Source organism: Schistocerca nitens, chromosome 7 (assembly GCF_023898315.1).
Source record: "Schistocerca nitens isolate TAMUIC-IGC-003100 chromosome 7, iqSchNite1.1, whole genome shotgun sequence".
Lineage (NCBI taxonomy): Eukaryota > Metazoa > Arthropoda > Insecta > Orthoptera > Acrididae > Schistocerca > Schistocerca nitens.
In genome coordinates this window covers 381007194-381021890 of record NC_064620.1, presented here as the reverse complement: position 1 = coordinate 381021890, position 14697 = coordinate 381007194, and the positions used below count along the sequence as shown (strand labels likewise).

At 38.6% G+C, this 14697-nt stretch overlaps 1 protein-coding gene across 1 annotated transcript in view; it reads right to left on the bottom strand.

Annotated features, from left to right (window-relative positions):
* Positions 1–488: 488 nt before the first annotated feature.
* LOC126194860 (39S ribosomal protein L4, mitochondrial) overlaps positions 489–14697 on the bottom strand; it is a 52199-nt gene continuing 37990 nt past the window's right edge. The window contains exons 5-6 of the mRNA XM_049933204.1: positions 8362–8435; positions 489–805 (exon numbers count right to left, since the gene is read on the bottom strand). Of these exons, the coding sequence (XP_049789161.1) occupies positions 657–805; positions 8362–8435 (223 nt within the window). The 3' untranslated portion in view covers positions 489–656. The remainder of the gene's footprint in view (positions 806–8361; positions 8436–14697) is intronic.

Genomic DNA, 14697 nt, shown 5'->3' with positions numbered 1-14697 from the left:
AGAGGCACACCGAGGTAGCCCATGCCATTGAGATTAACATTATGTTCTGGGTGGTGCAGTGGTTAACACAACTGCCTAGCAAGCAGGAGATCCTGGGTTTGAATCAGGTCCAGCACACATTTTCATGTGAATGTCCTGATGCAGCTGACATCAATAATCCCTTTCCTTTCCCTTCTCCCCCCCCCCCCCCCCCCTCCACCTTCAATTTGCATATAATGAATGATGATGTCAAGGTTGGGCACTATCGTATTAGATATGATGTTGGACATGATTACCACAATGCTGGATATGTAACAGATACCTGCTGGCAATCACTCTGTGTATAGTAGCAGCAATAAATATTTTCAACTATTAGGACTGTCCTTTGGACACAAAAAAGAATATTTAGTATAGAACATTATACAGAAGATACTTAGGCATACACATTAGGTCCAAAACCACTATTCAAGAAAGAGGGTTAATTATAGCCTTTGATCAATAAACACAAATCATAGCAAAACTTAAAATTTATTTGACTCTTATGGACAGAGATATGTACATAACTTCTGATACAGTAGCCAGTAATAAATATAGTCAAAAGTTCACAATTAAACTTAACTTGCCCAGCTATCACAGATTCTCATTACTCAATCTGTAAAATTTTTGTTTGGTAATATTTATCCAACTTGACCAATTCTGAACTTCTTGTTCATATGCCAACTATCGCTTCTGTGAATATGATAAAGTAGTTTCTCTTCAATATGATTCACTGCTGCCAATGTAAGCACAAGTGTGTTGTGTTTTAACATACTGTAAACGTTGAGACCTGAAATCAAAAAGATGATTTACCAGCTATAGTTATACAAAAATATATATCTTTAAAAACAATTAACTGAATGCAAGAAGTTCATGTGACTCATGTGGAGGAAAAGATACAATTGAGGAACAATCTGTTCAGTATGTATATTGACTATTGTGTGCCATTCCAAACACTCATGATTGATGGATCAATATTACAAAAACATTATTGTAACAACACAGCTCAATATTAAGGATCTTTTAGAACAGAATATGTTTGGCACCTGCCATCTGGCCAGCCACAACTTACAACATGAAGCCTATTTCATTCTCACCTCTTCTTTAGTTTCCATAGTATCTCTCATTTGCTGTGCCCATACCAACTCCATACAATATCTTTCCTTTTTTTTTCACATCTCTTCCTAGTTCTGCCCCAGTACTGTTTCTATTTTAACCTCTGTCTTCCTTTTGTTCTTATTCACATTTGTCTTACCAATTTATTCTACTCTTTTCTTTGACCACTATTATTATATTACTTTATTTCAGCTTTCTTGTCTATTTATTTCACAGTAAATGTTTCTTTCCAGCTTAACCTACAAATTGGAATTGGAATTTTCTCCCCTTGCATGTTTGTAGTGAAAATTGAATACTCCAATTTATAAATCACCAGATTTAAAATCATTTGGAAAACATGACATAGGTGCATAAAAAAAGAGTTGCATTATTAAGGATTCATGCTGAATCTGTCAAAATTCCATTTACAACACTACAATAAGCAAGAAAGAACAAAAATGCCACAAACCACTTCATTAAAAATAATAATTAATATAGTAAAATGTTATGTAGGTACACAATTTTAACCTAACTAAAACAATGATATATGACAATTACATCACAGTCAAGAGAGAAAAAAAAAATCCAGATAAGCACGAGTAGGACTCACACACAACAAGGGTTCCAAAAAATTTAATTGTGTACCTAGACAGTCCATCCATCCCAGGAATTAAGAATTTCGACCATTGTTGCCTATTATTGATATTGATACTCGCATGATATCAAAATATGTGACACAAACTCCATACATTTTGATTGCATTATCGTAGAAGTTTAAGTTGTTCACACCACCAAGGAATCATGGACTTTGGTTCATGACGTAACTTTCAACTTGATACAGCTGTCCATTCCTAAGAAAAAGGCTATTAACAACTGGACGGATGGACAGACAGACAGATAATATGATAAAAAATATATATTTTCTCATGTGATATAATTACAAATTAACAATTTTTGGATCTTTTTCTTTACTTGTACTGTAAAACCTTCCTTTTTGCTAATTTTAAGATTCTAAATCAGTCGTCATCAAACTTTGTTGCTCAAGAGCCAATACTGACACTGTGGGGTGGCACCTCGGGCCATGTAGATACCAACCCAATTATTAATTGGTGGTGGTAGTGGTTGTTGTTGTCATGGTTGTTGTGGTCTTCAGTCCAAAGACTGGTCTGATGCAGCTCTCCATGCTGCTCTATCCTGTGCAAGCCTCTTCACCTCCGAGTAACTACTGCAGCCTACATACTTCTGATTCTGCTTAGTGTATTCATTTCTTGGTGTGCCTCTACAATTTTTACCCTCCATGATTCCCTCCAATAGTAAATTTGTGATCCTTTGATGTCTCAGAACGTGTCTTACCAACTGATCTCTTCTTCTAGTCAAGTTGTGCCACAAATTCCTCTTCTCCACTTCTATTCTCTTCTTTCTAAACTGTTTATTGTAAATTTTTGACTCCCATACATGGCTACACTCCATACAAATACTTTCAGAGAATACTTCCTGACCCTCAAATCTATACTCAATGTTAACAAATTTCTCTTCTTCAGCAATGCTTTTCTTTCCATGACCAGTCTACTATTTAAATCCTCTCTACTTCGACCATCGTAAGTTATTTTGCTGTCCAAATATCAAAACTCATCTTCAGAGTCTCATTTCCTAATCTAATTCCCTCAGCATCACCTAATTTAATTCAACTACATTCCATTATCCTTGTTTTGCTTTTGTTGATGTTCACCTTATATCCTCCTTTTAAGACAATGTCCATTCCGTTCAAATGTTCTTCCAAGTCCTTTGCTGTCAGACAGAACTACAATGTCACCGGCAAACCTCAAGGTTTTTATTTCTTCTCCCTGGATTTTAATCCCTACTCCAAATTTTTCTTTTGTTTTCTTTACTGCTTACTCAATATACAGATTGAATAACATCGAGAATAAGCTACAACCTGTTTCACTCCCTTCTCAACCACTGTTTCCCTGTTGTGACCATAGACTCTTATAACTGCCATTTGGTATCAATACAAATTGTAAATAGCCTTTCACTATCTGCATTTTACTCCTGCCACCTTCAGAATTTGAAAGAGATTATTCTAATCAATATTGTCAAAAGCTTTCTCCAAATCTACAAATGCTATGAATGTAGGTTTGCCTTTCCTTAATCTATCTTCTAAAATAAGTCGTAGGGTCAATATTGCCTCACGTGTTCCTACATTTTTACGGAATCCAAACTGATCTTCCCTGAGGTCGGCTTCTAACAGTTTTACCATTCATCTGTAAAGAATCTGTGTTAGTATTTTGCAACTGTGACTTATTAAACTAACAGATAGGTAATTTTCACACCTGTCAGCACCTGCTTTCTTTGGAATTGGAATTATCATATTCTTCCTGAAGTCTGAAAGTATTTCGCCTGTCTCTTACATCTTGCTCACCAGGTCGAAGAGTTTTGTCATGGCTGGCGCTCCCAAGGCTATCAGTAGTTCTCACGGATTGTTGTCTACTCCTGAGGACTTGTTTTTGTTCTTTCAGTGTTCTGTCACATCCTTCACACAGTATCATATCTCCCATCATCATTTACAACCTCCTCCATTTCTGTATTATTGTCCTAAAGTATACCGTCCTTGTATAGACCCTCTATACACTACTTCCACCTTTCTGCTTTCCCTTCTTTGCTTAGGATTGGTTTTCCATCTGAACTCTCGATATTCGTACAGTGGGTTCTCTTTTCTCCCAAGGTCTCTCTAATTTTCCTGTACGTGGCATCTATCTTATCCCTAGTGACATATCCTTCTACATCCTTACATGTGTCCTCTAGCCATTCAAGCTTAGCCGTTTTACTTCCTGTCGATCTCAGTTTTGTGACTTTTGCATTCCTTTTCACTTGCTTCATTTTTTATATTTTCTCCTTTCATTAATTAAATTCAATATTTTTTATGTTACCCAAGGATTTCTACTAGCCTTCGTCTTTTTACCTGCTTGATCCTCTACTCCCTTCACAATTTCATCTCTCAAAGCTACCTATTCTTCTTCAATTGTAATCCTTTCCCCTTTTCTTGTCAATCATTCCCTAATGCTCCCTCTGAAACTCCTTACAACTTCTGCTTCTTTCAGTTTATCCAGGTTCCATCTCCTTAAATTACTACCTTTTTGCAGTTTCTTCAGTTATAATCTACACTTCATAACAATAAATTGTGGTCAGAGGCCACATCTGCCCCTGCAAATGTCTTAGAATTTAAAACCTGGTTCCTAAACCTCTGCCTCACCATTACGTAATCAATCTGAAACTTTCTGGTGTCACCAGATCTCTTCCATGTATACAACCCTCTTTCGCAATTCTTAAACCAAGTGTTAGTGATGATTAAGTTATGCTCTGTGCAAAATTCCACCAGGTGGCTTCCTCTTTCATTCTTTATTCTCAATCCATATTCACCTACTACTATTCCATCTGTTCCTTTTCGTACTATCAAATTCCAGTTCCCCATGACTATTAAATTTTTGTCTCCCTTAACTATCTGAATAATTTCTTTTTTCTCATCATACATTTCTTATAATATCCTCATCATCTGTGAGGCTAGTTGGCATATAAACGAGTACTACTGTGGCAGGTATGGGCTTCATGTCTATTTTGGCTACAATAATGCGTTCACTATGTTGTTCGTAGTAGCTAATCCACATTCCTATTTTTTAAAAATTCATTATTAAACCTACTCCTGCTTTACCCCTATTTGCTTAATTAGTGGACTACATAAATTAGTATTGTGTTGTACACTTTTTTAAAAACAAATTTCTTTTTGTCAAAATTGTTTTGTACACGCAATTACTGTATTACTAGTTTCCGCAATATATATTGCCATCCTCAGGTCCATAAAATTGGGTAGTGGTAGTTTCATCACAAAATGCTTACACCACTTGTCACATGAGGACTATACAATATGCATAAAGAAGTCGAGGCACTACAGTGACATGCCACATGTACAAACATGCCGTGCCATTCACACTCGATAGTTGTACATACTCTATGATACAACATGTCATTGTAATGCCTCGACTTTTTTTATGCATATTGCATAGTCCTCATGTGACAGAGTCGTATAAGCACTGTATGATGTAATTGCCACTATCCGCTTTCACAGAGCTGAGACTGCAACCAGTAAACTAGCAATTGTGTTTACATAGTGATCTTGGCAAATAAACTGGTTTCCAAAAGAAGACTACAATACAAAATTATAGATCACCTCCTTCACTGACTAATCACTTCAGGTAATCATAAATTAGTATGTTATGTGCCTCGAATGGACTAGCTATAATAAGGGTGCAATAAATTGGCTGCCAGTTCTGATAATTAAAAGTTGGCACCATTCACAAAACTTTATGATGACTGCTCTGTTTCAGATTTCTGCCACTCTTAGTGACCCCAAAGTTGTGAAACTGTAATTGCCTGAGACTGCTGATGTGTTATCTCTGCGAGTGAGTGATTAATTGCATAATAACAGTCGCTGTGCTTATATGTAAATGCATTATGTAATATTAGTCACAATCACAAATATTTACAAAATGTTTTCACTGTCACGTTTCTCCCACTTATTGTGTTTTATTACAATAACTTTAATTGCTACAAATAAGTACCACATCTGAAGATTACCATCAGGGTAATGAGCACTCACAAAGCCATGTTACTTCTGTGTCCAAATTTAAACCATAGCAGCTGATCGGTATGAGCTGCGTACACTTGTGAGTTGTCAGTACTGGAGTACAAACAATAAAACATTCCTCCCTCTCATTCTCTAACCCCACAGTGGCTGACCACTTACCCGTTTGCACCTCAGATAAGTGGCCAACTATACTTAGCTCACAAATTTACCAATGTCAATTAAAGAAGCACATCTAAAAATATTAATGTCTTAGTAAGTACTTTTGCTTGTTAATGAGCAGGAAAACTACACTCTTCAAAAGCTCTTAACATTAGTTGACATTTTAGGATTTGGTCGTTAGCTGCTAGATGCATATTATTGTAAAAATACAGCTGAGAACCATGGGCCACATGAATACTTGATTCACACCATAGTTTGACAACCACTGTTCTAGGTCAATGGGAAGTATCCTATAGGTTTTGATGAGTGAGTTTGTGAGTATCAGAATATGTGACATAAATGGCTGTACCTTGAATTTTTTACACAAAAAAAAGGACTGTAGAGCTTAGCATGTAGCATAAATTTCAATTTGATACGTCTACATGTTCCTGAGAAACAGGGTTCTTAACTGGCAGACAGACAGACAGATGGACAACAAAGCGGTCCTATAAGGGTTCCATTTTTGCCAACTGAGGTACGGAACCCGAAAAATAAAAGCAGGGGAGGACCTGAGCAGTATTGCATGGACAGTTGGTTTCCAGATCATACCAGAAAAGACAGAAGTGATGGAACTACGCTGAATGAACCACAATATGTCTAGAGATTTGCAGGTGGGAGAGATGAAGTTGAAAAGATGAGAACTTCAAATACTTTTGGCATCGCACTTCATTCAGGGGAATAATGTCCAACCAGAAGTAAACCAATGAATCATTAGTGCTTCCATATCATACAACTGACAACCAATCATGAAATTGAGGGTAATCTTAATGAAATTTAAAATTAAGTGCGTAATGCAATAATCCAGGGCTGTTATATGGCATAGAAACATTTGCTATCACCAAGACTGACTCAGAAAAACTGATGGTGTGTGAGAAAAACATCATGAGAAGGATTTTGGGCCACCATAGGAAGGAAAAGGGTGAAGGAGACTGAAAAATGAAGAAATATACGATGTGAAGAATCAGCACAATATTGTACTGAACAGCAAAGATGAAGTGACTACAATGGGCTGCAAAGGTATGAGGATAACTGATTATGCTACCGCAAAAGTAATATTGGTAGGAAGGCCAGAGGAAAAGTGCCCCCTAAGTGCCCCCCAGGGAAGGCCAAGAACAAGATGGGAGAATTGACTATGGAAAGACTTGCAACAACTAGGATTCCCAGGAAACTGGATGAAGCTGCACAGGATAGTATACGGTGGAGATAGTCTGTAATGTCAGCATGTGATCTGTTGCTTTTTGGCACATGTCCTATCATCATCTTTGGACCTGTGTGGCGCAATCAGGATGATGACAACAATGTGGGCTGGAGATAACTTCAACAGAATGAGATGGACGAAGTCTCCTAGAATGTTTAGTACAAGTGATTTTGGAATGGAGAGAAGTTGTTGGCTTTGTAGGAAGGGAATAAGGATGTGAGCACTTAAGGATCAATTTAAGAACAATTTATTTCCAAATAGTTCAACTTCACTCAGAGTGAACCTCCACTCAGAGAGATGTCTTACAGTGGTTTCATATCTTTGCAAATCAATGAGATACCCTATCACTCTATATGTTGGTCCTTTCCAGCAACTTCCTGTTCTTAGGTTCTACCTTTCACTATCAGAGACGAACTCTCTACTTGCAACTCATTCTAGTAATATGCAATCAAATACTTTAATCACAATGGGAGACAACTGTGAAACAGTACTTGTTCCTCTTTATATTCTGACACACAAGACATATCATCTATTACTTGTTGCTACAACTAGAGACAAACTGTGCAGAGCCTATTCTTTTCTAACAAGCAGAAAACTCAATATTGTAATAATTGCTGCCAGATATTTATCAGGAACTCAGTTGTCCTCCTTTGAATATGTACAAACTTCTTGTAGTTTCTACTGCATCAGCATCAAAGTGTCATTCTATAGTGACAGCTCCCAAAGACTCTGCTCTTGTACTGTTCCTAGCTGCTTCCTGGTACCCCTTCTAACTCATGGTACTGACTGTCTTAGCCTCTGGCACTAACTGTTCAAATACTGGTTTTGCAGGAACTTTAGTGTGAGTTTCTCCCAGAGAGATGTTTCCACCTGACTCTTTCAAAGGTTTGCTAAAGATTCTCGAACATTGTGGCTGCATGCCAGCACCTGCTAATCACATTGGTGCCTGAGGTCATTGTCCTCACTTTTTCTGCCACAAGCTGTCAACAACTCTACTTTATACAGTGCAGTGGCCCACTTTCTGATGTACATGACACCAGGCTTTGTGAGTTGTCTTACGATTGCTCTTAATAAAGTTTTCCCTTTCCTAAGCCATGCCACTTCTTACTGTAATAAAATTCTATAGCGATGACAGATTTGCAAAGTCCATATTTGCTGTTAGTAAGTAAATATGTAGAAAAGATGTTGAGAAATGGTAAGAGAATGCACAACATACCGTAAGCAGGCATCAGATTGACATGATTAATCGCATCCGTTGCTGCTGTAATGTTCCTGGGCATAATATCCAATCTGGAATGAAAACATCAAAATTTTGGTAATGTTATTGCGAAATTACTTAAATGATGGTAGCTGTAATTACAGAGAATGCACAAGAGACTTCAAATGAATATCAGCATAAATAAAGTCAGATGCCATTAGAAGGAGAGTAGCATGCACTTTCCTGATGGAAAAACATATTAAAAACAAGACCAAGTGATAAATCATGAAATGAGGCAGAATTGTTTGGTGGGTGATACTGGTGTTTACAATACTTGAATACAGAAATCTTATGTTGCCCCAATACATATGAGGGGGGATCCAAAACAAACCGGATTGTTGTCATAAAAAATTTATTGACAAACCTTTTTAGAAAATTACTTCAGTTACCTTCAAAATACTCTCTATTACATGCAAAGCACTTGTCAAGTCTCTTTTCCCACTGTTGGAAGCATGTTTGGAACTCTTAAGGTTTGATATTGTCCAGTGCCCTTTCCGAAGCTGTTTTTACCGCCTCCACATCGTCATAATGCTCCCCTTTTAGCATTTTTTTCATTCGTGGAAATAGGAAAAAGTCACACGGGGCTAGGTCCGGGGAATATGGAGCATGGGGAACGACAGACCACCTCTGAGATGCCAAATAGTGGGTCACTCGTAAGGCCGTGTGTGCTGGAGCGTTGTCGTGATGCAGATTACCAAAGTTCTGGGCGTTTCCTCCTCACATCCTCTCGCAGACGCCTTAAAACATCCAAGTAAAAGTGCTGGTCAACAGTCCGGCCAGGGGGTACGAATTCCCGATGCACAATTTCACGAACTTCAAAAAGGACAATGATCATCGTCTTCACATTTGACCTCACTGGCTTGATGCTTCCTTGGTTTCTGGGTCATACCCGTAACACCAACTCTCATCCCCTGTAATGACTTTGTTCATGAAGTTTGGATCACATGCAATCTCTGTTTTCAAGTCCTGACACCCATTCATGCAGATGGTTTTTTGCTCCTGTGTGAGAAGGCGTGGAACAAATTTAGCAGCAACACGTCTCATGTGCAAATCCTCACTCAAAATCCGCTGGCACAAGCTCCAACTGATTCCTGTCTCTGCTGAAATTTGGTCGATCGTTTGGCGATGATACTCGTTGATCTTTCGGCGGACCTTTTCAATGTTCTCCTCATTTCGCGATGTTGAATGGCGTCCAGAACGAGCTTGGTCTTCAACACACGTCTCACCACGTTTAAAGAGCCCAAACCACTCGAAAATCTGTGTGCAGCTCATAGCGCCCTCCTGGAAAGCTTTCTGAAGCATTTGGTGTGTCTCTGTTGCAATTTTTTAAAGCAGGAAACAAAATTTCACACACACCCTTTGTTCTTTTGAAGTTGCCATAACGACTTCGCAGAGGAAACCCGCCAACAGTCAGAGAAACACAATACCACACTTGCACGCTCAGCTCTACACTGACGCCGTATGCACAGCTGTTTCATGAAGGTCTCTACTAACACCATCTAGCGTGAGAACCCTGCACTACATCTATGAGTGACAGCGCCCTTGAAGTCCGGTTTCTTTTGGGTCCCCCCTCGTATATCTCTTTTACTATTTGTCTCATGTATGTACCATTTCAGAATAGAAAGCTGTGAACGAACACACACACACACACACACACACACACACACACACACACACACACACACTCTCTCTCTCTCTCTCTCTATCTCTCTCTCTCGCTTCCCCCCCCCCCCCCTCCCCCTAAGATGTTTACAAATGAGTGATAGGTAACTGGTGTGTTAAAATTAGGAAACACAAAATAGTAAAAATAATTTCATTTTGAAGATTAGACCGCTTCAGCTGTAAGTCCTTTCTTTATAAGAATGACTGGTTTCACAGCATTTTAGCTGCATCATCAATAAAGTCAAGTTATGTTCCCAATGAGATTCTGATGACGCAAGCAGCTAAAATGTTTTGAAACAGGTTGTGCTTATTAGTAAAGGACTTACAGCTGAAGCGGTCTTATCTTCAAAATGGTATATCCTGGATGTGGCTGCCATGACTTTAAAGTAAACTGCACAAAAATAATACCGAAAAATAATACCGAAAAAAATAATACCGAAAAAGGTACATGGGAAAAGTTTACTACAGAGGCCAGTTCTACAATCTGCACTCATCATACCTAGTTAAATGTAATCAGAACAGGAGACCATGAAAAGATGTAGGAATGATTACAGATGAAGGCAAAGATTACTCACAGCATGATATATATTCCTCTTGATAACGATGTTGTCTTCTCTCTAGGAAAAGATTCAATCACTCTAGTGGCAGTCTATCTCATTCCTGATAATGGCTTATGGCAAGTTTGGAAGAGTTATTGGTGGCAACTGAACACTGTAATTCACTGTTTCAATGTATCCCAGACATGCTGCATAGGACTGTGACCCGGATATCTCACTGATCAGTCCATGTGGTGAATACTTTCAGCTGAGAGAAATCCATTCATCAGAGCAACTCAATGTGGATGAATATTATCCATGAAGAAGTAACCTGGACCAACTGCTACTCAGAAGTCACACACATAGTTGTAGATGTCCAACATTATGCTTCCCAATAACAGTACATAACCAACACAAGCCACGTCAATTTTCATGATGTTCCTGCAATTTTGTCACCTGCTGCATTGTCTGCTGATGAATATGCAAGAGCCTTCTGTTCTCAGATGTCCACCCGAGCGCAGCTATGGATGAAAGTTGAGATTTTGATAGTGTACCTTATCATCTTTTCACTTTTTTTCAGTAATACCTCATTAAGTCTCCTGTAGCTAGGCAGTATTCTGCAGCTGCAGATTTTCAGGGTAGGTTGATACTGGTTTGTCTCTAGTCCTCCTGAGACCAGTCTTGGCTTTCCTCATAGTTTACCTAATATATGCCTTAAGCACTTACATGGAATATGACGGATGCCTGGTTTATGGAGCCCTGAGCGCCATGTTTCACTACTCATGTTTTTGGAGTTGGACAAAGATGCATTTAATGTTATACCAAGCCAGGAATCTGCTGATCTTACTCGAAACTTTGCCAGTGTACAGCAGATAGGCCTTTGTTTTATTCTCCTCGTCATGTTCTGTTTAATGGGCCTCTACCTCCCGCCTGAAAGCACACACTGGATTTGAGATATCCATTTTTCTTGAATACGTCTTTAAAGTGGCTGAGATGTGTTCTTAGTAAGATACTGCCTGGCTCTTAAGGACCAGTGTACATAGAACAGAATTGTTCTGTGAACTGAAGTGGGATTCATCTGTGAAGATAACACTTTTCCATTCATTCATGGTCCAATCTCACTGTGACAGTCTATACAATTAATGATCCCATATGTGCATTTCCCTGACTGGAGCACATACTTCTGGGCATTGGCATACTGCAGCTCCTGAGATAGCTGCACATATGAACTTTGCTAACAATGTCTTTCTGACTTCATTGGATTTTTTTCGACCAGATATTGCATTTGGTTGGCCTTGTACTGATCACTAACAACAATTTGCTCTAAACTGTACCTGCCGCCGGATCCTTTGTGGCACATTCAACACTACTGAGACTATTGTTTGACCCTGACCTGCTTCAAGGCTTCTCAGAATTCTGCTAAGGAAACAAAGCCCAAATGGCATCTTTGATGGGCATTACATTGTTAACTTCACAAAGAGGCTACTCTCTGCTCCTGACAAAAGTACAAACTGACAGACATAATGGGTCAGTCTACTGGACTACTTATTGCTACTTTTTTTTATCGTATGCTTAGTTGAAACAGGCAGTTATCCTTTACTACACATAAGCAGCATTCTGAATTTTGGGGAAATGGCCATTTTTAGTGAATGCATAATTTCCTATTTCTGTTTTCCATTTTCCCACAACTGGACTTGATTTTTGGGTACATTTTTTTAGCTGATTTGGCAGAGGCCTTTTTTTAGGACAAATCATGACAATAAGTTCCCCTCCCTTAAAAGTATCTCAGCCATTTAAGAGCTTTCTTCATTGCATGCACAGAAGATAGAATGTAACGTACAGGAGGGCACAAACACCACAAAGCTGCCTGGAATTATCTGTTCTTCATCAAAATGTGCAGTCCATTAAAAATTAAGGACAACAGCTCGAAACTGAATTAAAGTCATTGAACAGGATGGTGGTATGCATTAATAAGATCAATGGCATAGAGATAATGAAACACAGCATATTGTGCTATCATCATATGAAAGTGCAAGTTGCTACTCTAGAAATATCTTAAGGGGGGCAGGGAGGAAATGTTTATTTATCTCAGAGGTGGCACACATTTTAAAGCTGGACCAGATCTTATCACAATTAGTGTAGATAAACATTTTGAATTGGCAGCCATTAAACTACAAGAAGTTAATCATTCTGTTGTGCATACTGCTCACCTAGTAGTAATGTGGACACCTTCTTTAATAAATTAACTGAACACCTGGCAAGAGCTTCAGCCCCCCAAAACAAACATAATACTATGTGGGGCTGAATATGAACACAGGTGTTGAGGATGACATTAGAAATAAGTTCTAAACATTTTGAGCCCCTTTAGCATGGCACAGGTGGTAAACAGAGGGCTATTAGGATATCAAAAAGTACAGCACCTATACACTTACAGATATCAACAGTGAAACTTTTAAAATTTTTATGAAATATCCTAGCCTTTCGAGATCATTACTTCAGACAATAACGCTAATGACAACTTTGGTAAAACCCCCACAACTGCTGGCAGGGCTACAAAAGAATCTTCTCCGAGATTTTTTGTTGTTGTTGTTGTTGTTGTCTTCAGTCCTGAGACTGGTTTGATGCAGCTCTCCATGCTACTCTATCCTGTGCAAGCTTCTTCATCTCCCAATATGTACTGCAGCCTAAATCCTTCTGAATCCGATTAGTGTATTCATCTCTTGCTCTCCCTCTACGATTTTTACCCTCCATGCTGCCCTCCAATACTAAATTGGTGATCCCTTGATGCCTCAGAAAATGTAATACCAACCGATCCCTTCTTCTTGTCAAGTTGTGCCACAAACTCCTCTTCTCCCCAATCCTATTCAATACCTCCTCGTTAGTTATGTGATCTACCCATTTAATCTTCAGCATTCTTCTGTAGCACCACATTTCGAAAGCTTCTATTCTCTTCTTGTCCAAACTATTTATCGTCCACGTTTCACTTCCATACATGGCTACACTCCATACAAATACTTTCAGAAACGACTTCCTGACATTTAAATCTGTACTCGATGTTAACAAATTTTTCTTCTTCAGAAACAATTTCCTTGCCATTGCCAGTCTACATTTTATATCCTCTCTACTTTGACCATCATCAATTATTTTGCTCCCCAAATAGCAAAACTCCTTTACTACTTTAAGTGACTCATTTCCTAATCTAATTCCCTCAGCATCACCCAACTTAATTTGACTACATTCCATTATCCTCATTTTGCTTTTGTTGATGTTCATCTTATATCCACCCTTCAAGAAACTATCAATTCCGTTCAACTGCTCTTCCAAGTCCTTTGCTGTCTCTGACAGAATTACAATGTCATCGGCGAACCTTAAAGTTTTTATTTCTTCTCCATGGATTTTTATACCTACTCCGAATTTTTCTTTTGTTTCCTTTACGGCTTACTCAATATACAGATTGAATAACATCGGGGAGAGGCTACAACCCTGTCTCACTCCCTTCCCAAACACTGCTTCCCTTTCATGGCCCTCGACTCTTATAACTGCCATCTGGTTTCTTAAGAAATTGTAAATAGCCTTTCGCTCCCTGTATTTTACCCCTGGCACCTTTAGAATTTGAAAGAGAGTATTCTAGTCAACATTGTCAAAAGCTAGAAACGTAGGTTTGCCTTTCCTTAATCTTTCTTCTAAAATAAGTCGCAGGGTCAGTATTGCCTCACGTGTTCCAACATTTCAAAGGAATCCAAACTGATCTTCCCCGAGGTCGGCTTCTACCAGTTTTTCCAATCGTCTGTACAGAATTCGTGTTGGTATTTTGCAGCCGTGACTTATTAAACTGATAGTTCGGTAATTTTCACATCTGTCAATGCCTGCTTTCTTTGGGATTGGAATTATTATATTCTTCTTGAAGTCTGAGGGTATTTCACCTGTCTCATACATTTTGCTCACCAGATGGTAGAGTTTTGTAAGGACTGGCTCTCCCAAGGCTGTCAGTAGTTCTAATGGAATGTTGTCTACTCCTGGGGCCTTGTTTCGTCTTAGGTCTTTAAGTGCTCTATCAAATTCTTCACGCAGTATCATATCTCCCATTTCATCTTCA